The sequence below is a fragment of the Parambassis ranga genome, chromosome 14 (genome assembly GCF_900634625.1).
Source record: "Parambassis ranga chromosome 14, fParRan2.1, whole genome shotgun sequence".
NCBI classification, from domain to species: Eukaryota; Metazoa; Chordata; class Actinopteri; family Ambassidae; genus Parambassis; species Parambassis ranga.
This window is the reverse complement of record NC_041034.1, coordinates 10,169,476-10,195,051: the sequence shown is the minus strand read 5'-3', so window position 1 is coordinate 10,195,051 and position 25,576 is coordinate 10,169,476. Positions and strand designations below refer to the sequence as shown.

At 44.1% G+C, this 25,576-nt stretch overlaps 1 protein-coding gene and 1 pseudogene across 5 annotated transcripts in view; one reads left to right on the top strand and one right to left on the bottom strand.

The window, feature by feature from the left end:
• Positions 1-173: 173 nt before the first annotated feature.
• Positions 174-25,576, bottom strand: part of trim3b (tripartite motif containing 3b) — a 30,625-nt gene continuing 5,222 nt past the window's right edge. For 2 of the 5 annotated variants that reach the window (XM_028421957.1, XM_028421958.1), the window contains 16 exons: positions 9,585-9,763; positions 7,575-7,704; positions 7,074-7,184; positions 6,774-6,925; positions 6,422-6,602; positions 6,215-6,316; positions 6,028-6,126; positions 5,607-5,759; positions 4,979-5,357; positions 4,631-4,734; positions 4,363-4,530; positions 4,014-4,182; positions 3,673-3,714; positions 2,959-3,029; positions 2,454-2,594; positions 174-2,358 (listed from right to left, as the gene is read on the bottom strand). In XM_028421957.1, coding sequence (XP_028277758.1) covers positions 2,206-2,358; positions 2,454-2,594; positions 2,959-3,029; positions 3,673-3,714; positions 4,014-4,182; positions 4,363-4,530; positions 4,631-4,734; positions 4,979-5,357; positions 5,607-5,759; positions 6,028-6,126; positions 6,215-6,316; positions 6,422-6,602; positions 6,774-6,925; positions 7,074-7,184; positions 7,575-7,704; positions 9,585-9,730 — 2,301 coding nt within the window. In that variant the 5' untranslated portion in view covers positions 9,731-9,763 and the 3' untranslated portion in view covers positions 174-2,205. Of the gene's footprint in view, positions 2,359-2,453; positions 2,595-2,958; positions 3,030-3,672; positions 3,715-4,013; positions 4,183-4,362; positions 4,531-4,630; positions 4,735-4,978; positions 5,358-5,606; positions 5,760-6,027; positions 6,127-6,214; positions 6,317-6,421; positions 6,603-6,773; positions 6,926-7,073; positions 7,185-7,574; positions 7,705-9,584; positions 9,764-19,405; positions 19,688-25,576 lie in introns of those variants that run through there. The other 3 variants (XM_028421956.1, XM_028421955.1, XM_028421959.1) reach the window with 3 other exon arrangements.
• LOC114446530 (uncharacterized) lies at positions 12,382-17,740 on the top strand (annotated as a pseudogene).

The following is a 25,576-nucleotide window of genomic DNA, read 5'->3' as shown; positions in this document are numbered from 1 at the left end:
ACTTTGCATATGCACCAACACACACCCAAGGTTTGCACTTTGCATTAGTGGAATTAAACAAAATGTCTTTTTTTAACACTTATTTGCACAAAGAAAGAAAATTATCCAGAAAATTATCCAAATGCATTATTTTTTTAACTCATGTCATACAAAACAGACAGTGTGCACATCAGTTGATAGTGTCCTTCTTTAATTTACAATCATACCTTTTCCATGATTACATAAATGCAGTGGTTACTTCTTGTACGTCTGGCTTTTTGTAAGTACACACAGTGGTTGATGTAGTGTTCTATTTAGTATATATGTGCTTCAGTTTTGTTTGTTTTGTTGTTGTTTTTTTTCCACACAGATATGCCAGTGGGCATAGAAATACTAATAAACCCATAGTAACACAGTGGGTCCCATTAATGAAAGAACTCAATCAGAGTCTTCCATTACATGAGAAGTGCTGATGGAAACACAGAATGAATTAGAGATCAATTACATGGGGGAACAGACAGTTTTCATAAAACACTGGTAAAAATTAATAAATACTGTGTGTCACTGCGTATTAGCTGGTGTTGTGTTCCTCTAGGAGCCACACAAAAAAAAACCTTTCAAACACTGAACTACTGAGCGAATGAATTCTTGAAAAAACCCATGATAAAGGTGCTACAACAGGATATGATTGTAATATACAGTACACTTTCTGATTAAATGAACTATACATAGAGGCATATATTACTCTTGCAAACTATACAACTCTTATAATATTTGTATTTTGTGCAATGTTCAACAACAACTTACAATTATACGTTTTGGCAGAGGGAAAAGTTTAACTGAATGTGAGTTGGCTGGGGGGGAGAACAGCTGTCAGTGCTACGAGTTTACAATGTACTGTACAACCATGTTTGGCAAAGAGGAGACAGTTCAAATGCACCAATTAGAAAAATAATTTGTAGAACAAACTATGTAGAAAAGAAAATTAAAAATAACTTAAATCATTTGAAAAAAAATTAAGAATACAGCAAATAATGTGTGTACAACTTTGTTCCATCGATATTTCAGTCACTCGGCTGGCTACTACTTGGCATGAATCCGTGTAAGTGCTGGAATAAGTAGGCTATATGTTTATATAACGTGGACACCAAATCCATACATACACCTAAATATGCATATATACAACTATGTTAGGTTGTAGGTATGAAGAGACAAAAGTGCAAGAACTAGTGGGGGTCAGATATAAGAAGTTTGTTTTGGTTATAGACCAGCTAGACTTTATATGGAAGCGGAGCTGGTTCATGTTGGTTTGACTTGTGCTTTTTTTTTTCAAACAAAACAACTTGCATACATTTGTTATGACTGAAAAAGAAAAAAATAATATGCATAAGCAGGGATGTTGGCAGAGGGATCAGGTGCGCAATGAGAATAAGAAAAAACTCCTTTTAAAACACATTCCAGTAATTTGCTGTGTTTACTGATAAAAATAAATTGAAGGAGTGATTGATAACTTATCGGCCTCAGGATAGGAGCTTTACATGCACGCGCAGCTCAACTCAGATCAATATTTTTTTGTAAATTTGTTGTCTTAAATGTTTGACTCCATCTGTCAGGAGCAGCATTGATATGATAGACGACCACACAAAGGCCAGAATCATCAATCACCCCTGATAAGGCAGTGACAATATAAGGTTATTTATTAGGAGCACACTAACATGCGACAGTGTTCATGTTCAAGGTTGGAGAATTGTTATTTCAGTCACAAAGCATAGCACTGCTCTATGTTGCTCTATGTTGCTCTGTTTGCTGGTTACTGGGCATGCTGCCCGCCTGTATTGGTTTTTCACAAACTCAAAAATGGCAGGAGTGAAAAGTTTAATATCCAGTTATTTTTTCCCACTGGGATTTGGTTGCAGCACAAGTTTAATTTTAGTGGAATATCCACCACAGGATAAATTGTTCTTTGATAAAGTGATATATCCCTTTAGGACAGAGAAATGATAAATTATTTTTAAGATATGATCAGATATTTTGGGTTGCCTTTCTTTTTGAATATTTTTCTTAATCTGGATATTGAATCCTCTGAAGTATATAAATTTAAAATAAACAGCAAATGGATTTATGAACATGGATCCTCTGTAAAGTATGGAGGCACGTTGCAGTTCTATGTGTACAAGCAGTGTGTGAGACTTGTTCTAAGCAGGATGTTGTTGGTCTTTATTCAGTCTACTGAAGGTATCTGTAAACTTTGAAGCAGTGATTGCCGGAGTCAGCGACGGCCACGTGTCCGTCTGAGGTGAGGGCTAGTCCCTGTGGGCCGTACAGCGGGTCTGCTGAAGTGTTGATGTAGGATAAGAAGGACCCCGTGCTGTCAAAAACCTGACACACACACACACAAAACAACAACAAAACAATAGCATCAGCATTTAAAAATACCTTTTACATGTGTCTACATCAAGTTGTGCTTCCCTCACCTGTATTCTGCTGTTACCCCAGTCAGCTACGATGATGTTTCCGTTTCCGTCCACTGCCACACCAGTGGGAGCGTTGAACTGCCCATTGCCTTCACCATGGGAGCCAAATTTGAACAGGAACTCTCCATCAGCACTGTACACCTGGGACAAGAAGTCAGTAAGTTTCAGCTACCATTAAAACTGTTTTCCTTTAGAACTCTGAGCATTCTTGAATTTGATATTTCATACAAAATTCAAAATTTAGTAGCATTATTTGGACATAAATTGATACAAAGTGTGCATCTGCCACTAAGATTTTCACTGTAATTCACCATAAAAAACAACTTTCGGTAGAAAATGTAAATATTATAATCATATCATACAAATAAATAAAAAATAAATAAACATATCAAAGGGGACATTTATTAATTAGACACAGTGTAAACAGCCTAGCAGGAATTGTTTTTCACAGTAAGGCCTATAAAATGTAACTATTTGAAACTGAGGGAAACCTAAGGGTCTTTACCTTCACAGAGTGATTGTGAAAATCTGTCACTATAATTTCATTCTTGTTGTTTACTGCAACAAAGTGGGGACCTAAATGAAGATAGAAAGGCAAGTTATTGTGGAATTTTCTGCAGTTTGCATTACATTGTTAGTAGTTTGTTTGAAAGGAAATTTTAACTACCACAATTATGAAAACCTAGTTTAATCACAAAGAGACTTGAGGAGCATTATTATGTATTTTCTTAGGGTTCAAGAATTTTATCACATTCTAAAATTTTAATGCATGCTCTGTCTAATCGTGTTTTGTTTCGAAGCCATGATTGGTTGCATTGATTGTTTAAAGAATTAATTCTGGATGTTATAAAGTTGATTGGCTGTGTCACCCACTATAGGTCTCTGTAGATGTCCACACTGATTAATAGCAAGCAGAGACCATTGTTAGTCTTTGGATACTGGAGTGGGAGGAGTGAAAATCATTCACACTCATCTTTTTATAATCATTTTACACCAACAACACAAAGCACACAACAAAATGTTCATTGTTGCAATTAATATAATGATAAATACAATGTTCTTGTATCTCTGATCATTATTGTTCAGGCACAGCTTGATCCAACAATATGTCAATAGTCTGAGTTCTCAGGAGGTTCAGGCAATGATCAGGGAATTGGGTTAGACAGAGGGCACTGCACTGTGGGATTAAGGTTGCAGCAAGGCCACACTTAGTACTTACTGAAAACTGAGCCAGATTTATTTAAGTTTGGGCCAAGTTTTTCTGAATTGGAGAACAAAAAGGAAGAACAGAAAGAAAGAAATAAAGAAATAGGTCGTCAGAGACAAAGATAAGCAATGAAGAAAATAGAGCGGGCGGGTCAGCACAGGCGCAGATCTTGAGGGGACTTTGAGTCGCTTGTTGTAATGTCTACTAAATATATACAGGTGGTAAACAGACTGCATTATGCAATATAGCGCACTTATCAAAGCAACCATGTCATATTGTGCTTTGCTGCTTTGAGAAAGAAAGCATAATTTTTCTACATTCCATGTTTTTAATGTTTATTGTTCTCCTCTCACCTGCAAACTGTCTGTCAGATGTCCCCCTGCCTCCAAACTTAGTCACAAGCTTCCCATTGGATTGAAAGATGAAGACACAGCAAGCCTTGTTGTCCACAGTGATGATGTGTCCATTCTTGTCCACAGCAACACCCTTGGGACCCATTAATCGGCCTGCGCCGATCTTATTCTGTGACAGAATGAGAAATGAAAAGGTTTTAGCTGGAAGTGCATCAGACAGTTGCATTTAAACACACCTCCAAGAGACGTATGTCCTTCATACATCATATAATGTCTACACCACATAAACTAGGGCCCCAGTCATGTGTGTATCATGGTGTCAGATAAGGTATTCACTCCAAGATCTTACCTTAAACTTTCCGTCAGAAGTGAAGATGCTGACCCATCGATTGTCATAGTCGGCCACCACAATGTCACCATTCATGTCCACGGTGACACCAGTTGGTCTTTGCAACTGCCCCGGAGACCGACCTCTGACTCCAAAGCGCATCTTGAACTGGCCATCATTGGAGAATATCTGTAAGAATCCCATTAAAGGCAATGTTTAAGTATCTTCCCATTCTGCATGAACACAGTGGCACAGATGGGCTGTAGATACATAGAACTGTGTGTCTCACCTGTATGCACTGGTTGTTGCTGTCAGCCACCACCACCCTGCCATTACAAGAGGCAGAGATTCCTTGTAGATTTGTGAACTCCCCTTTCTCTCTGCCTCGGGAACCTTACAGAAAAATAATTACCGGTACACACTCAGTAAATGTGCCACATGACATTAGTCTCGCTGTGCATAATTTGATAGGTGCTGACTATTTTACAAAGCAAACCACAGGTTTATTGGATTGATTCTCTACCTTCAAGGCAAAGTTATGGAGCTGCAAAACCTTGAAAGAATTGCATGAGCTAGGTAATCCATCACTGTGAAAAGACAAATACACATACGGGTCTTTGGAAAGGCTAAGTCTTACCCACTCTGTAGATCAGCTCATCCTCAATGGGGTTCTCCTTTTTCTTGGTGGTGCTGTACATGCTGGAAGGCCGTCGCACAGCCTTTTGCCGTATGTGGCCCCCTGTCCCGCTGGGGGACTTCACCCTCCTCTTCACGTCATCTGGAGACTGCGGAACGTCTGAGGGCTTGATCGCCCGCAGGCGGAAGGGGCTACCGCGTATTGGCTGTCCGTACAGCAGCAGAGCGAATGAGTACTCTCCCTCAGAGCGTATTGTGTATCCCACTTCATACGTCCCGTTCTTGTTGTCCGTTATCTCCGTCTCAGCAGCCCGGTTCCCATCAACAGACGTTATCTCTGCTTTTAAAATTGCATTTCCTGTTCGCACCAGCTCTCCATCCTGCAGAGAGAATTCACTAAATTAGCATCAGAAAAACAATAAAAAGGACAAAATGAACATGGCTGCAAACTCCAAGTCGACCACAAGCTCCAAACAGTTTTGTTTTGATAACAATAATCCCTGTTAATTGCCTTGAAGGCTGGAGCGACCACGATTGAAGTACATTTTCATTTTAATGATAGTTAGTTCACACTACAAGTAAGTCAAATGATATTATAATTGTGACGGTAAATGTCTTAAAGACAGTACTTTGTCCTTTGTTGTCACAGTAATGGTGTGGTGCTGTCCAGTCGCTGCGTGGCGGAGGCCTTCTCCTGTGGCGACGGAGGTGTGAGCCACTGCTGCTGTGGTGATGAGAACACCAAGGTTCTGGATGGAGCGTCGCAAACCCTCAGTCTCCACCTAGAGAGGGCAGAATATGAGATGTAATGTATTTAAAATCTCATAGTAGGTCTCTAAAGTGGCCTGTTTGTGTAAATTGTTACACTTTATTTGTATTTAATATTTGTTTGAGATGAGTGACAACAAGAAAAAGATCAGACAGATTAAAAAACTGCCCCATAAGTATTCAACCTCAGACTAAAGCTGTAGTTTGAAGCACATCATATGAGTCAGACACACATAATGAATACAAGGAGCACAGGAATAGCTGGTAGACAGCAGTCATTACCTGACAGTCCAGGTGTGCATTCTGATGTGGTTTTTCTGGGAAGTCGTGCCTGGCCAGCGCCGTTACCCGCTCACTCATCTGCTTCTGCACCAGCAGCACCTATACTCACAGGAAACATATTTTTATTTAATTACTAAAACAGCCATCTCTGCTGTAATGATGGCAGATTCACATCTTGCCAGCCCACCTCAGTAGCACTCCCATGGCTGAGAGCCTGCTCTGTAAAGCTGCAACTGCTCTGGATATGCTCCCTTCCCTGGAGGAGGGATGAAAGCTGTGTCTGTAGGACCTGTGCTCAGGTAAATGGAAGGAGAACAAGGGGGAAAATGGGACACAAAGTAAGAGTCAACAGGCCAATTCACAAATTCTTCAGACAGTATGAAACACGACCAACCTTCTGTTTAGTACCGCAGATGCTCTCCAGGTCTGTGATGAGGGCCGACTTGCGCTGATGCAGCGCCCGTTCCAGCTCTTCAAACGTACTGGTTATCTCTGCTACTGCCTCATTCTTCCTTTCATTTAGCTGTCGAGAGATCTCACTCACCAGCTCAATGGCTACTGTTAGCTGAGGGAGTCTGCAACACACACACACACAACCAAACATAAATTTTTGACAGCCCCAGTTCTACATACTAGTAGGCACAGTCTATCATAGATCACTGTGATCTGGGCCAAATACTTAAGCTTCCAAACACCTAATGCGACAGAAATCCTCTGCAAGCTTTACTGAGGTATCAGCTCCCCACCTGCTGTGTATGGCATCCAGCTGTGTCTTCAGTGCAGCTTTGTGCTGCTCCAAGACATCCCGCAGGGGAACAGTCACATGCTCTCTGTGCTCGCCCTCTGTGCAATCCAGACACATGGCCGTCTCACAAGACTCACAGTAGAACTCCATCACCTGCAGAGGGAGACAAATTCTCTCTTAGTAATGCATTACTGGTAAAAGGGACATTTCTTATTCAGTTTCTGCCTAATTGTTCAAAACACAATAAAGGGAATCATTTTATAAATGTGATGACTAAGACGAAATGTAGACATCTTCCCACCTTTCCCTCATGGTTCGGGCAGCAGAGGGGTTTCCCCGCAGCTGCAGCACTGACAGACTCCAACACACTGCAGGCCTCCGGCCGCGAGCACTCTGGGTCTCGTTGAAGGACCTAGCCACCAAAACAATGTAAACTTCAGCATTTTTAAAAAGACATATGATCTTCTAAACTGCAGTGTAGCATTGGAGCTTTTTATTAATTCATTAAATATTAATTATTAATTCATTCATTAAATTTAATATTCAATAAATTACTGGACCTGTATACATATTCCAGATAATCTCTTAATGGAAACCTTATCCAAAATCCAAACAACAAAGAAGAGGCCTTCGAGTGTCCAGGATGACCTCACTCTACAAAAACGTCCTTCCCACAAAAACAGCACTCTGCCCCTTGTCTTTAATTACTGTCTGTGGTTTTTGTGCTCTTTACTTTTTGTTCTCTCTAATGAGTGACTAATGCATTTGTATTCCAAGTAAAACAAAAGTGGGAGAGTCAAACCTCCATGAGATTAGTGATGAAGAAGTTGTTCTGTAGAGCACAGACTCCTTTCTCTGGCAAGATGGATGTCTGCCGACACACTGGACACGAGAGCGTCAGGGACTCCGGGGGAATGTAGTTCTGGAGACAACTGAGCAGAGGGAATGAGGAAGGGAGTCAACACATTAAGAATACTCAATTTCCCAATACAGAGGGAAAGGAAGGCAAGAGAGCAAGAGAGAGCTGTCGCCTAACCAAATACTGCTCCTGTCACAACAAATAGAAGAAATGTGTGAAGTAGAGTCAATACACAAAGTCCACAGCCTCAGGAGAAAACATGCATGAGCGAGCAAAAGTCTGGCAAATCAATCTGCCTCTGAGAGACGCTAAGAGGTGAAACACATGATGTGAAGCGTATGTATTTGTGCCTCTGCATGCTTGTGAGGTTGGATTGTAGGCAGGAGTCACATGTCTATCTCACAGGCCCCTTGGGGCTGCTGAGGATGTTGTGCAGGCTTGGTTGTCCTTAGGAGGCAATCAATAACATCAGACACCCTCAAGCCAAAACTAAACCCACTCAGCAGAATTCAGCTGCAATATGCAGATTACACTGCACCCCTGGCCCACAGCCTGGCTGCCATCCAGCAGGTGATGTACGCTTGTTCTTTCTTTGGCTTCTCTGATCTCAGATTTGATGGTTAATACGAATAAACCTCAAGTCAATGTGGAGGATAAGCGTCTGTTTTTGTGCACAAGTATGTCTGGCGGTCACTCTGGCTGCATACTAACACTGTTATAATTAATTTATGACAGCACACACAGGCTTCTATCAGTCCAGGCAGTTTACTTTTGCTTCTGAGAGACTGGACGACAACATAATCTATCTGATGCTCTGTCAAAACCAGGCTGAGGTTAGGCAGCAATATATCAAAAGTAACATCTTAAAATCTTTGTGCATAAAAAGTTACATGATTGTAATAAGATATGGCACCATGAACAATAGTATAACACTGGTGCAAAGCATGTTTTAAACAGCAAAAAGCAGTTTCAGTCTGTATTTAGAGGTGAAACATACACACTCAGCACCACCACACTGAGCATCAAAACTGCTTTTAAGGGTGATGTCCATCTTAACATTAACACAGTCTCTATCCCAGGTTTGTGTGCTTACTGACAAATATCCACAGACAGTTGAAACAGGAAGCAAAATTAACCAAAATACAACCTTCTCCCAAACAGAGCTGTCCCAGCAGGGGTTTAACTCTGCACCCAAAACACCCCAGAAACTATTACATACACTACATAAACCCAGCCCAGCGTTAGAACATCTGTCTGCCAGCATCATGTACAGCTCCAGACAAAAATCTGTTCACCTCAGCAGGACTCCACATCACATGCCATTTAGTTAAACCAGGGATTAAACTTGCCCTCCGGTGGTCAAATGGCCCTCACACTGCATGGAAAAAGGATTTATCTCAAACTGTGTGTGGCTATCTAACCCTGCTCCGTAAATATTTGTTTAATCTATATACCGAACCATAATCCTAGTGTTCTTCCCTACCTTACCAACATGTCCCTTCTTCATTCTCCATCCTCCCACACTGACACATAGCTCCACTGCTCTGTTCAAAAAGGCTGCAGCGATATATCCTGAGGGGGTGTCGTCTTTCCAGAGGAACTGTAGATTGAGACATTGTAATTGTGTCTCCCAACAAAGAGCCTTTTCTCAGACTGCTTTCCATGATGGTCCCTGATGCTGAGGAATGCACTTATCCCAGCGGAGTCAATGAAGAGAAGTGCTCTGAGCTGTTTAATTGTGTTCAGGGATTTGCAAAAGATTTGGTACCTCTATTAGGGTACATGTAAATATGACAAGAATCCTTCAGTAATTGGATGTTAGGAGTGGGGAAACAGCTACAGTATAAATGATGTACCGTCTACTACATGTTTAGTGTGGGCAGAGATCGATTGTGCAGGTAATTAGGACTACTTCCAGTCATCAGAGAAATAGAGAAGACAAATGTTAGTTACCTTTCACAGAAGGTGTGCAGACAAGGCAGAACCTTGGGGATACGGTAGTGATCCAGGCAGATGCTGCAGACCAGAAACTGCTTGTCTATCTGACGCACCACAGGGCTGGTACTCCCAGCCTCACGTTTGGCCATGGCAGAGGACATTTAAAGCCACACTGGACAGTGACAGCAGTCAACCTGAAAAAAGACAAACATAAGGAATACAAAAAATGTGTTATATTAAAAAAACAATCACATCTAGATTCAGATTTTTTTTCTCACTTCCAGGGCAGCTAAAGCTCAGCGAACTCCTCACAGGAGGTACCAGGAACCAAAGTTAACAAAGCTGTTTAATTCCGTGATCAGTACAAAAACGTATCCATTGTTATTTCTAGGTTAATACAAGACAAAGAGAGAGAGAGCGAGAGAGCATGCAGCAGATGTAGACAAACAGGAATGGTGGCCACGTGCCTGACTTTATTAACATCTTATTTAACAAAAAGAAAGAAAAAGAAACAAAAAAGTTTTGTAACCAAACAAAAAAGCTTTAAAAGTATAATAATGCTTAAAAAAGGTAAATAAAATGTGCTAAAAATAGTGTGCACAGGTCCTGACAGCCTGAACATGAACCTTACACACATAACTGGAAGCTGAAGGTGCTGAGTATCAGCTAGGTTTCCTTTTAATCTGAGGGTCACACAAAAGAGTTTCAGTTTTCACTGTAATCTAGCAGATTGTGCTGCCAACAGTATTTGCACATACTGTACCAAAGCAATGGTTTCATATTAGTTTAACATCACGTTTCAAGTTGCCGCAGGTTCATCCACGTGCAGACTTTAAATTAAGTGCTTAAGGGACGTGGTGGCAAGGTGACCATTACAGAGCAACCCTCTGCCCTTACATAATCTCACCCATTATAGAAATACAGCTGCAAGGTATGGGTATTCTGCCTAGCAACACAATCCATTGGCGCCTGCCTCCTCATGGCCCACTTCCATTTTCATCAGCACAAGGCCAACACAATCAAAGTAAAACAATCAAAGTAAAAATGGCACTGAAGCATGTTCTCATCGCGCCTATTGAAACAATTTGTTACCTAAAGAAAAGCAATGCAATACAAGCAGACGCATGCTAAATAATGTGACAACAAGCCATGACAAAGTGTGTTTTGTTAGAACTGTTTCTCTTGTACTGACCAGTGTAAATCGGACCATTGTTAAATCCTGTGCAAGTCATTTTAATCCCAGCGTCACTAACTGACTGCTACACAGCTCAGTTAGACCTTCTCAGTAGGTCAACGCATGTATTATTTAGAATGTGTATCAGACACAGACATGCACTCAGCGTTCATATAATTGCAGCGATGAGCAAGTAGCAGCAGAACATGCTTAAGATGTACAGTAGATAAAACATAACACACACACACACAAACACAACACACACTGACAGTCATCATCCTCCCACCAGACTCCCCTCCTGTTGGCACATCTGTCGCTGCTGGATCTAATACAGCTCTCAATCCCCATCTCTGCATCCTATTGTCAGTCGTTGCCCACTGTGAGCATGCATACACACTAGCACACACACAAAGCCTGCCTGTATCTTTGCAGTCTCTGGTTCAAATGACTTACAATCTCTAGACTGTGAGGGTAAAGGTCACATCTTAAGCTGTTACCCATGAGAACAACATGACTCATTCACACTCTAAATCTAAATATACATTGTTTTGTATAAATCCTGTGCTTTAAACTGGAAATTCAAGAGTATCCAATTGTCTCTGCTGGATTCTAAAGAAAAGAATCTTAAAAAGTGTTTTTGAAAATTAAAGATGGTTCAAATCAAAAGGGGTTTACTAAGGACTTCCATCCTGCTCTTACACGTCTTTGTCACTCTCCTTCTGTAGTGCACACTAACATCCTCCTTGATGATGTCTGAATGTCTAAATTTAGACACATGACAGTGAAACTATATTAAGACCACTGGTTGTAAGACTGCTGGAGAGTGAGGCAGCTGTCCATTCTGTTGATTTTAAGACACATTTTTCTTTGGTGGACCACGGAAAGAGTTTACTGTTTGTCCCCAAAAAGAGAGCTCCCTCAGACATCAGGATATATGACATGAAAAGAGTAGCAAATATACATAAACTGTTCAGTGGTTTCAAAGGTTATAAGCAGCAATATCCAATTTTTTATAATGCTTTAAGGCAATGACATTGAGTTTAATGGGAAAAATTAGCTGTGCAATGCCACTGTTGTAGATACCCTGTTGTGGTATAGGAGCCTTCCCCACGACCAGCCTTATATGTGTATTTATTTATATGCTGATGGAAAAGAAAACGTCCACAGATAATAGCAACAAGGCTGTAATTGTTCTGCCATAACATCCGATACATAGGTTTCATCTTATTGCATGTGTTGTTCCTACCCTACACACAACTTTACAAAGCACCAGTACTATGGAGACTGTAGAGGAGGGGTGTTGGATCAATTGGGTACAATGTGAATAGTATGGAAGGAAAAAATAATTACTATCATGTTATAGTTTTGAACTGGCACTTGGACTTGTGGCATCACAGTTAGCCCACTGCTGAGATTTGCATGAAACAAGAACATGCAAGTCAGTTTTTTTTAGTCCTGTGTTTCATTTGTTGCACGTTATAACAGGTTTCACATCATATGATGGTAAATAGTATATATTTATAATGAGAAAGGTTTATTGTAATAATAAAGTTTATATGTGGTAATAATGTGAAAATTCTGTAGTGTAGCACTTTACATTCACACACGAGAGGCTAGCTCACTCTCAGTGCCCCCATCATGGCAGAGGTGAAGAGGCCCAAGGATGTTTATGGAGGAGGACGTGGTAATCCCAGTCTTTTCAGGTGCTGAGAGGCACTTTTTGCCACTGGACTAGTAGTATGAAGTTCTCTTTCATAGCATTCGTTTCGTGTCTCACTATGGGAGAACGCCCCCTGCGTGATCCCGACAGAAGCTTTAATTACACTACACCAGCCCTTGGGGCTGGTATCAGTGACGTCTATGTCAGGAGGGACCGCCCTCCTCCTATATAATAGGCTGACATAGCTTCAGTCGCCACTCAAACACCTCTTCTCGCTTCTCACAGAAGCCTGATGACAACTGTGTTACTGGGTGCCTAGCTAAACTGCCCACTGATTCGAGTGAAAACTCGGTCACCGGGCGCTTGGTCCCACACGACACGTTGCTTCACAGCTGAAGAATAGTAGAAATACTATTCCACGCTATCGGTGAAAGTAGAAATACTCTTGCCTCAAGTAGCAATACTTGTCACAGCCGAAGTAGCGATACTTCTGCTAACAGCGGGTGCGTTAGCATCGTCTGTAGGTAGCAATACCACTATACAGCTCACGCTAATAATACCCACAGCAGGTAGCGATACCTCATCACAGGCTAGCCAGGAAAATAGCCATATTTCCCTGAACACAACCAGTAGCTGCACAAGCTAACGCTAGCGCCCTTGAACCCTATGCTAGTCATGGCCACGGCTAACAACCCCGCTGAAGTCGGGAAAAGCCCAAAGCTTTGCCCCTGCGGCAATAAAATGTCTAGCTGGGACACTCACCCCGTGTGTGCAGCATGTCTGGGCGTACCTCACGCGCAGGCGGCTGTGTCCTCCACGGACGATTGTATCCACTGCGCTGCTTTCCCACGCAAGTTGCTCCGCCGACGGCTAGCTCGCCAGGCTAGTTTGTCCGGCGGTGACCCACTGCTGTCGGAGACAGCCTCGCCGCAAGGCGGGGTGGATATGTCGGGTGGGGCGGCTGAAGCGCTGCCGCCCGGGCTGAGTTGGGCAGACGCAGTTCCCCAGACTGCAGACTCCTGTTTCCCGTCAGAGGAGGGATGGGAGAGCCTTATCCGTGTCGACCCGAGACGAGACGCTGATGACGAGGAGGGAGAGTCTGCCGACTCCGAGCTCCTGTTATCAGACGGTGACGAAGAAGAAACTAACTTCAGCGTCACCGGCGGGGCTGCAAAGCCGGGCGTCGCGATGGGAGAAATCCCTTCGGCGCTTTCTCCCCTGGATCTCGACATGCAGGACATGTGCAAACGTGCCGCTGTAAGGCTCAACATCCCGTGGCCCACGGTTCAAGCCGAGGAAGTCAGGTCTCGCTTTGATGGCAAGAAGCTGCCCAAAGCAAAGAAGACGGGGAAACAAGTGCTGCCAATTTTCCCAGAGCTGCTTGATGAGATAGCGGCTACGTGGAAAGCTAAACCATACAGCGAGAAACACCCCATCTCGGGGAGCTCCCTGTTGGATTGCGAGGGGATGGAGGCTAACGGCATCCGCCAAATACCTCCCATTGAGCCGCTGGTAGCGACACACCTTCACCCGAAGACGTCCCTGTCCTCCTCGGTTTCATCTTTTCCCTCCAAGACAGACCGCTTTCAGTCCAGCCTCACTGACAAGTGTTATAAGGCGGCGGCTCTGTCGGCCAGAGCTCTCAACGCCTCCTCTATCCTGACGGCCTACCAGGCGGAATTAGAGGAGGACATGACGGCTAAACCAGATAACTCCCTGTGGGAAGAAATCTGCGTCATTACGGACCACGTCCTTCGCCTCCACAAGGTGGCTATCCAAGCCACGGGAAGAGCCATGGGTCTTATGGTCCTGCAAGAGAGAGCGCGCTGGCTGGGGCTCACCAACCTCACGACTAAGGAGAAAGAGGAGCTCCTCGACACTCCGGTCGTCCCTCATGGGCTCTTCGGCTCGGCTGTTGCCTCCATGCAGAAGAGATGTGAGGAGAAAAAGAGAGATGATGAGGCGCTGAAACTTTGCCTGCCGAGGAGGGCTCCACCTGTTACTCCCGGCACTTCGCGTCAGTCATATGCTCAGGCTGTCTCTCACCCGGCTCCTGCTTATCGGATCCCCAAGGTGTCCAAGACGCAGGCAGCCCCTCCAGCCCCTAACAGCGCCGGCAACCCATGGGCTAGGAAGCAGTCTCCCCATGCTCGGCAAGCCGCTCCACCACCTCAACCCGCTACCGCGACGGTGAGGAAGAAGAAGCGGCAGGCCTGACCGCTTCTCCCCAGGTGGAGGGCCGACCCAGGCTGCCCCCCCAACGGGTCGCCCTGCCCTTCTCCAGCTCAGTTCCAGAGCGGGTTCTGCGGGACGTTGCCCGCATAGAGTGCAGCACTTGGGCCGGTGTTCACGTTCGAGTGCCCAACAAACACAGACAGCATTCTCAGTGTTGCACAAGCACTTCTGTCTTGCACTCTGTAATAAAACAGTCCAATGCGCATCCAGGCAGAGAGCCGAGGGCGCTGTTGACTATGACTATGAAAAAAATGCAGAAAAAAAGATGTTAAGACACACAACTATCTTCTCTGCTATAACACAGCCCGCGGGGACCAACATCCCCGCGGCTGTGACGCGGTCCGCCCGGGCACCTCCATGCAGCAGGCAGGAGTCACGGGGCGGATGGGCGTTGGGTGTTACGCACCTCGCCCTCAAGAGGGCGCCAACGTACCACATATGACAGAGTTGCCGGTCAGCCCGCTTTCTCTGCACACAGAGAATTGGGCGGCCTGCACACGGTCAGAATGGGTGTTGAGAACCGTTCAGAAGGGTTACAGACTTCATTCAGAGCCGTTCCACCTCATTTCAAAGGGATGATTTTTTTCTCATGCTCAGGGAGAATCCGCAAACATTCTCCTAGAGGAAATTTCCACTCTGAGGGAGAAAGGAGCAATAAGAGTTGTCCCGCCCGAGGAGGCCCACAGCGGGTTCTACTCGAGGTATTTCCTGGTTCCAAAAAAGGGGGGGCAGGGGATGAGGGCCATCCTGGACCTCAGAGCCCTGAACCACTATTTAAGGAAATACAAATTCGGATGCTGACACACGCCTCTCTGCTGCGTTTCGTGCGGGCAGGCGATTGGTTCACATCTGTCGACCTGAGGGATGCATATTTCCACATTCCAGTGTATCCTCCACACTGGAAGTTTCTCAGGTTTGCCTTCCGAGGGACAGCATACGAGTTCATGGTGCTGCCGTTCGGCCTGTCATTGAGTCCCAGAGTGTTTGTGAAATGCACAGAGGCAGCAGTAGCCCCACTCAGGGAGAGAGGCATCCGCGTGGCCACTTACATAGACGACAGGCTTGTCGCAGCCTCTACACCCCGGGAGGCGGCCCACCATACAGATGTTCGCAGGAAACATCTGGTGAGTTTGGGGTTTCGCCTGAATATGGAAAAGAGCATGTTGACACCCTCTCAGTGCATCACCTTCGTAGGCCTGACTTTGGACTCTCTCCAAGGCAGAGCTTTCCTGTCTCAGGACAGGGTGGTGGCAATGAAAGGAAGTCTTGCACTGTTTCACAGGGGCAACACAGTCACACTGGCCAGGAAGGTGATCTCTACAGATGCCTCTCTCACAGACTGGGGTGCTACACACGAAGGGAAGACAGTGAACGGGAAGTGGGGCCCTCACATGCACTTCACCCACATAAACTGTTTGGAGCTGATCGCTGTTCATTTGGCTCTAAAACATTTCCTCCCCTGGCTGTGGGGACACCATGTCCTAGTGAGGACAGACAACTCCACCGTGGTAGCCTACATCAACAGGCAGGGAGGTTTGAGATCTCTGCGGTTGCATGCGCTGGCACACAGACTGATAGTCTGGAGCAATGTACACTTTCAGTCACTGAGAGCGACTCATGTTCCAGGCATACTGAATTGCGGGGCGGACCTACTCTCCAGGGGGATCCCTCTATATGCAGACTGGAGACTTCACCCAGAAGTGGTGAAGCAGATTTGGCTGCGGTATGGACGGGCGACAGTGGACCTTTACGCGTCAGCGGAGAATGCACAGTGTCCGCTGTTCTTCTCCCGGCACGACGGAGTGGCTCCGCTGGGGATCGATGCACTGGCACACGAGTGGCCACGTGCTCTCCTGTATGCTTTTCCCCCAGTGGCTCTCATTCCTCCAACTCTGGCCAGAGTGAGGGAGAAGAGGCTGGTCGTGATCCTGGTGGCTCCGCACTGGCCAGCGAAACACTGGATGGCGGAGATTTACCAGCTTCTGGTGGGCACGCCATGGCAGCTGCCATTATGCAGGGACCTGCTATCCCAGGCACGAGGGGAAATATTTCACCCTCACCCAGAGAGGCTGGCTCTGTGGGCCTGGCCCGTGAGTGGTTTAACCTGAACTCAACAGGACTCCCAAACAGTGTCATTGAGACTATTCAATGTGCCAGGGCCTCATCAACTAGGACGTTGTATGGGCTTAAGTGGCAAGTGTTTGAGAGCTGGTGCTCGGAGTCCCAGGCCATTCCTTTTCAGTGTTCTGTGGGGGTGATCTTATCCTTTCTGCAGGACCTCATTGAGAAGGGAAAATCTTTCTCAACCATCAAGGTGTACCTGGCGGCAATCTCTGCTTGCCATGTTGGTTTTGATGGTGAATCTGTGGGTCGACACCCTCTGGTGTGTCAGTTCATGAAAGGTGCACGACGTAAATTGCCTGTATCTAGGTCTCTTACGCCGTCATGGGACCTGCCCACGGTGCTGGATGCTCTTTCTGGTCCACCTTTTGAACCACTGGATCAGGTGGACTTGAAGGTGGTATCTCTTAAGACAGCGCTGCTCCTGGCCTTGGCCTCGGCTAAGCGCGTCGGTGAGGTTATGCCCTGTCTGTGCACGAGGCTTGTACCCATTTTTCACCAGGGGGCGAGAGGGTCAGTATGCAGCCTAACCCAGCCTTTATCCCAAAGGTGGTTGGGTCTCTCTCCCCAATAGAGCTGGTTGCTTTTTATCCACCGCCTTACTCCTCTGAGGAGCATCGGCGTCTGCATACGCTGTGTCCTGGTCCGTGCACTAAGGACCTATCTGGACAGGACTCAGGGTGTTAGGCAGAGTGACCAGTTGTTTGTGTCCTGGGCTAAGCCATGTGTGGGCAAGCCAGTCTCAAAACAGCGGCTTTCCCACTGGATGTGGAGGCTATTGCTCTGGCTTACACGACCAAAGGTCTTCCGCCTCCTGCTGGTCTGCGTGCGCACTCCACTAGGGGCCTTGCTGCTTCCTGGGCTCTCTTTAAGGGGGTTTCAGCCCAGGAAATTTGTGCAGCTGCAAGTTGGGCTTCACCCCACACTTTTGCTAGGTTTTACAAGTTGGATGTTACGGTTCCAACCCTGGCACATTCAGTTCTTGGGGTAGGGTTTTCACGGGGTACAACCCACTCTTCGTGAGGCCCCTCTGGGACAGTTGTCATTTTTACAGGCATGTCTGGCAATCCGGGAGTCAGTATTTCTCCCATAGTGAGACACGAAACGAATGCTATGAAAGAGAACTGGAGGTTATGGCTATAACCATGGTTCTCTGATTAGCATGAGTGAGTGTCTCACCAGACCACCCTCCTTGCTATGGAAGCGAGGAAGAGGTGAGCTTGTTTGAATGGCGACTGAAGCTATGTCAGCCTATTATATAGGAGGAGGGCAGTCCCTCCTGACATAGACGTCACTGATACCAGCCCCAAGGGCTGGTGTAGTGTAATTAAAGCTTCTGTCGGGATCACGCAGGGGGCGTTCTCCCATAGTGAGACACTCACTCATGCTAATCAGAGAACCATGGTTATAGCCATAACCTCCAGTTTGTGAGGGGTTGTGTTGTTGTTTGGCATGTTACCAAAGTCAACAATGTTTCAGCCTATTTAAACAGAAGTTCAAAATCTCATGTTAGTCGTATAAAAACAAGCTCCATGATGACGTCTGGTCATGCTGAAAGCTGCAGCTAAGCAAAATAATAAAAATAGTCCCATTCCTATCTTTTGAAAAAAACAATCTCAAATCATCCTCTCTCCCTGCTGACCACAGTTGATATTTTTTTCTAAAATACTTGAATGGGCAGAATGTCACCTCTCTATCTCTGTATGCATAAAAGGGCATCACGAATGGTGTTGACAGAAACATTAACTGAAAAGCACGACACGTGACATGCTAGAGCTCATGTGTTATTGCATAAATTCAGCGGACTGTGTTTTTGACATGTTTTGACGTCTTCATCCACGCCCACTTAGGATCCTATGTAGGCCACGACGCTGAGTTTTTGATGCTCTAAAGTAACCATGACCACTTAACTGACAGGCTTTAAAGTGAGTGAGGGCATGCAGATTTAGAATTTAGGCTCAGCAGGATAAAGCCAAGCCCAGGCAGGACCGTAGGAAGCTTCCAATATGATGCATGAGAGGACATATCTTGCAGAGGGCTGTCAGCTAATGCCATAAAAATGAAACGTGTCATAATTCTCCTGGCCATTATACACAGCAGTAATAGCAGCAGTAATGTTGATGGTGACCTTAGCCTGAGTAATTCCCAAACTCTCAGGATTACTATCGTTGAATGTGTAACTAAATGCTGGTGTGTATGTACGTGTGTGCATGTGTGTGTAAGAGAGAGAGACAACAAGCTAACACCCATGGAGTTAACACACAAAGCTTCTATTCACTGTTGGCTTTGCAGAATACAAAAGTAGCCATTCTCTTTGTCTCATTCAGACCTGAACCCACTGCTGTTACTTGTTACTGTATAACTGGATCCTCACTGTTTACTCTCATAGCATACACATGGAAGTAAAGTGGGAAACCAGAGAGAACAGGAAGTGGAACGGCATCTTCCTAGTTCACTAAGAGGACAGAGGAAGAGAGACATTTCAACTGAGAAGGGAATTACCGTTTGTTTTCTGCCCATTGTGATGCACCTGCACAGCACTGAGACTGTACAAACACACAAACTCACACCATCCTGCTGAGCTGATAATGTAATGTCTCACATGCACACAAGCACATGTATACACATAAACAAACACTAGGCTACCTACTGTCAGCAGAGTTGAGTACGTCAGTGTAGAAGGCTTCATGGCAGCTCTGTGTTAAAACAGTGTAGCACTCAGGGAGCAGCTCACGCCCTGACTCACACAGTCGCCTGCTGACCACTCTTCCTTTTTCCTTTTCCGTCACTAGCTTGCTCTTTTTCCACACAGCACAGACACACACTGTAAAAGGCTGAACAGTGATGACAAAAGAGGGTGGAAAAGTTCCACCCAAAAGTTAAATTGAAAGTCCCTCGTACTGTCACTGCTGTTTACAAGCATGAGCACACTGGATACCCTCCTACTGCCGCACTCTGATTGGCTGGGTAACTTAAACCAGCAAGGACGATCGATTGCATCATAGGCCAACAATCTGAGCTGGCCAGAGGGAGTAAGAGGTGGAGACTAAAACAGACTAAATGTGTCAAGACAGGAATCCTAAATCCAGGAACATATTAAAAAAAAAAACCTTAAAAACAAATTTACCTTTAGTCAGTGAAATACTGTGCACACTTATAATGCTTAAACACAGAGCACAGAGCAATATCTTGGAGGAAGTTTTTCCCTAGTAATGTTGAGAAGCAATCATCTGAAATATTTGGATCCGGTCTCCGGTTACAGTTATGAGGAATTATGTCATTACTTAGCCAGCCAGGCACACACATGCACACTCTAACCCATGCAAGGCGGCCAAACAAAACACTGTTACATAATTCATAATGTCACCTTAAAAAATAGAAATGAGAATGTCAAAGAGCTCCTTATGATTCACACACACACACACACACACACACACAGATCAGGAAACAGAGACCTTTAAATGTGAATATTTTCACATGGACTTTGGAGCATTCATTGATACAGCATAGACATCCATTAACAACCAGCCTGTATGATCATCTGCTGGGTGAGACATGCAGTCCAGCCTGTCTTCTCCTGACTATGGAAAGAGACACTGTAAGCAGTGTGTGAGAAAAGCTGCATGCTAGGTTAGCTCTTCCATTTATTCTGCTTTTCAGTGGTTGCTTATCAAGACCTATATTCATTGCATTTACTGTTAGAGTAACAGTAGACCTGACTGATGGAGGTCACAATAGATACTGAGTCACTGTTCCATCCTGTGGTGGAAGTGGCCTTATATGACGGTACCGTCTAGGTGCAGCTGGTTAGAAGTGAAAAACTGTTTTAACAACAGGAACCCATGAGTGCATTACACCCCAAAAGACAGTTCAAAATCCAGCTGATAAAGAGTTAGGTCCAGGAAGAGAAGACACGGTACATCATATGGAATGAAACACACAGAGAAAAATGTGAGTCAAAAATCAAGACTCAAGTAATTTTGGGGCAGAAATAACCACTCAGGTACTGTGTAGAGGACCTAATCACTTTTTGGCAGGTGGAAAAAAAGCTTTGAGATTTATTGACCCTTTAAAGGTGTTCTAAAAGGTATAAATGGGCTGGTTGGAGGATAATATGTTAAGACAAGAATGAAATCAAGTAGTTGTGAGGCAGGAATAAGCCTCTGGGCTCACTGTGGGGGCTATTATCCCTATTTGGCAGATGAAAAACTCATTTTTTTAGGTTTATTGGCTTTTTAAAGGGGTCTTCATGGGTATAAAGGGGTTGGTTGTATTATAATTTTTTATATGTGATAACCGAGAATGAATTCAAGTCATTTGGATTCAGTGTTAACTCAGGAGCACACATGGGCATTAATCTTTTTGTTTTTTGCTAGGCTAACAATCAACATTTTACAGGGTGTACTGACCCTTTACCTGCATTTCTATTGATAAAATGAAATATTACGGTTATTAAATTACAGCTTGTATTTAAAATGGAGGAAAGTGCGACCAAACCACAATACATTTTCCCTGATGACGTGGTCACAGTATAATCTGGAGCAACAGGGGACCATTCTCTCACAAAACATGAATGTACTGTTAATCTGTGGATTGAGTCCAGCCATTCCTCCTCCTCCTCCTCCTCTCTCTCTCTGTGTCACACACACATACCTTTCCTAAAATCATATCAGCCTAAACTCACAGGCCAGACTGCTGGTGGGTGTAACAGGAAGTAGAGGATAAAAGGATGAAGAGACCACTCAAAAAATGACATATCAGTAGCGTTCTGCAGTGCAGGGAGTTGTATTGGTGAGTCATTACTCTGTTTCATGTTTTTACATAGCCAGGACTTGTTACCATTTATATCTTCAAACTCTTTGAATGCTTGCTCTTAAAAACAGTATGACAAATGTACCAAATCCAGCACTCCTTTTGAAGACTGTTGTCCTCCCTACAGACAGCATTATTGGTATAAGAGTGACACAAAAGTGTTAGAATATACTGAATGGGATGAGGATGAACCACTGCTGATAGTCCTTTTCTATGCCTGTTTTTACAGAGTTGGTCTTCTACATGAAATAAACTGTAAATGGTTTGGGATGGACCTGCTGCAGCTGTTACTCTGTGCCTGTTAACAACTAAACAAAACCCAAACACTGGCTGTGATGATAGTAACAGAAACAGAAATTCCACAACCCCTTCTGGAAGAATATTTCCACAGCTTTCATGTTCTATTGGACTTCCTTTAAGGACCACTGGTGTTACATTTTTTATTTTGTGCCCTGTCAATCTCCCACATGGTGATAACTAATGTGACAATATGGGTTTTGTAGGAATGAGTAACGAGGGCCAAGGGTGCTGCTTGCAGCCAATAACATGCCGACTCTCCGTGCTGCACACCTGACACCTTGTTATTCTCCTCTTCATCATGTTTTCTGTATGTGTACTTCCCTCTCGCCTCCACCCGCTGCACCTCGTGACTGGTATGTGACAAAGACAATTCGGAAATACGCGGAGGAGGAGAACAAGAAGCACAAGATAAGAAAGGAAAAGCCATGATAATATAGGAGGATGTAGAGTCACATGCACGCACACTGAACATGACGAAGGCTCTTGTCTAACAGAGCATGATACTGCAATCTTGGGGGACTACCATGATGGTGTTTGACAGCTCCAGCCCTGACACCTCTCACACACACACAGAGTCAGCTGTTACACTCTGAGTCACAGTAAAGCCCACCCCCCGCTTCCCCTTTAGCTGTTTAAATTACAACAATCAAATACAAAAACATACACTTTACTGTGAGGGTTTAAATGTTAGGATTTGTTCTCATAAAAATATGAATGCATAAATACACATCCACAGCTAAGCAGCCTGCGTAAGTCTCGTTAGTATGCTCAGCAAGCCTCCATTCTCCTGCATGGTCCACTCTTAAGCCTCCACATACATATATTTCTATATATAGAGCTATCAGTTCTCATCCCCTTCATGCCACTGGCAGCCACGTGCTCTGAACGGCACACGCACTGTGAAAAAGCACAGGGATCCTAAGATACCCAGCGAAGAAATGACTGAGAAACACCGAGAAGGATCCACATTCTAAACTTTTACATGAGCCTTTTCTTGTCTGAGATTTGCGCGTGCCGGCTCACACTCATTCATGTAAAGCATTCAAGCTATTCACAAGGTTACTGTGGTTTTTAATGCTTGTCAGCATGTGTGATTAAGTGCAAAGACAAGATAGAGCAGGCAAGCTGGTCCGCATACAGCCGCCATACCTATCAGTAAGTAGCTATAAGAAATGTAGACATATTAAACTACAGTACGTGCATGAAATGGGCATGCTATTGGCAGCTCATAGTAAACAAACCGATCTGCAAATAATGATTGAAGGTTAGAAAAAAAAGATACTGATGCTTCCTTTCAAATGAGGTGACAATTGGCCAGCTGCCTTTACACCACAGCTGGCCTCAGGGAAAGCAGGTGTGTGTGCGTGCATTGTGTTGTGTTGTGTTCCACTTTACAGTATTGTCATTTGCTCAATGCTCAACAAACACAAAAAAGTCACATTGTCAATTTATGTCAATTACGTCATTTATGAGCTTTTTTTTACTTTTTATACAGTCAATATTTGCAATCATACTAATATGGGCTTTTTCCTGCATTTTTTTCCTCACACACAGTTCCAGTGTGTCATATAGCCCACTCTCCCTTCACAAGCCAATAGCATTAGGCGACAATGTGGGTGAGTGACCTTGTTCCCACAGCAATCTATGATTATGTAGCCTATCAAGTCGTCATGGAGGGTGGTTGTTGGATGATTTTTATTATGTGGCAGTGTCTTTTTTTTTTTGCATGAATAACATTAAGGCCGACACTTTAACTCCACTGAGCCTTGAGAAACAGATACATGAGCAGCACTGATAGGGAGATACAACCTCCTTCCTATTTCTGAGAGCACAGTGTGTGAACACTCAAAGTTTAAGAAAAGGCACCCTCCTTCTTTCCTGCTTTCATTTGATGTAGAATGAATGTGTGCACATTTTGAATAGCTGATTAGAAGCCTGTAAAACATCAATGTACCCACTGTTGTAATCAACATTTTAAGCTGTAGTCATTTTAAAGGTGGATACATTCAGGGACACACAGATTATTCCTGCTCCCTCTTTACTCTCTCCGAGCCTTCCCTAGCTGAGAGAATTATTTCAGTGAAAGAGGAGCATGTGCCACAGGGTAGAGGAACTGATCCTGAAATAATTTGTTTCTTTAAATAACTGAGGGAATAGATGCCCTGAGCTAAACATATATTAACATAAATAGCAAGTTCGGTCATAATATAATCAGACCACAGTGAGGTTTCAGGTAGGTTCAAAGTCTGCATTGGCCCTCTTGCATCATAATGTGTTATGTTGTGTCTGTGATTAGATGTTTGTCATCACCTGGGCACTTTGAGGTTAAAAAAATATAGTTTATGTAAGAGCCAAACATTCAGAAAGCAAGAAATAGCAGCACATGAGAGGAACAAAGACAGTTGTTCACGTGTCCTTCACATCAGCACGATACACAGCAACAGCTACTACAATGATGGATGAATTCTTTTTTTAATGTAAAGGGTTTGTTGTGCTGTTGCCTATGCTGCTCATGCAGCCACTGAATCACAAATGTGCATTACAGTTCCCTAACCTGGGAATATTAATTTACTTAAGGGGATTAGAAATTCAATCATTTGCTCGTCATGCTGTCGGGTCAATGGATTTATGATCAAACCACGAACCAGGAGAACCAGAATGTGGGCCAAAAATACAATAAGAGTGTGGAGTCCAGTCTGACAGGGCTAACAAGTTACCAAGTGACCATGGCATATCTGAGGCCTGCCTTTTGGCGAACACGTTACAGCACACTTGTGTCATGTGTGTTCCTCTTGCTATGATGATGTAGTGGATGACAAATGTTGAGTGCGTTCTCTACTCTGTCCACACTCAGTGACTGACATAAGCGCAGCTAAAATTATCAGCTGGTATGATCTGAGCCAAGCAGTGTGTCACAGGAACCGCCTGTATCAACATCATTAACACGCAGCTCACAGTCCCACATGCAGCCTGCACATCACTATAAACAAATCTCTTTTCGTGTTTTTCAGCTGTACTTACAACATGATGACATGTTATAAAAGCTGATTAAAAGTGGTTTTGATCCCAGACTGACCTTCGGACACTAAGTGCTCCAACAACATCATTAATCCACAGTGAAGTAAGTTAACACATTTTCTGTTCATAGCCTTATATGCCCTGCTAAAGACGCTGCATTTATGTTGTGCTGCTGCATTAAACATCAAGCCTGCAGAGACAACGCTTACTGTAAGAGGAGCCACTGCAAGAACTAAGCCAAGTCTCCATAACTGTTATTCCTTTCATTTCAAGCCTTGATAAACTGTGACTATGGGTTCCAACAGCATAGAAGGAATTGGATTTTCCCTAATGAACCAACATAATTAAAGTATTTTTTAACTGTATATTATTATACAAAACTCTCTGGTAGCCTGGATGTTAAAACAATAAATGTATAAATGTGTCCTTCACATCAGTGTACTGAGATTTAAAGATTTAAAGGATTTTCAATATTGAAATTATGAGCTACACCTGACTAGGTTTTCAATTTTAATAGCCAGTTAGATTTACTGTTGTTACACATGAAATCTCACAATATGGTCAGTGCTAACAGTAACCCCCCCCCCCCCCCCCCCCCCCCCGCAGGGCCTGCCTAAATATATCCAACATGACATGAGTGCATCTCTCACTATGCTTTCACGACTCGGCTCTCCGTCGACAACATAA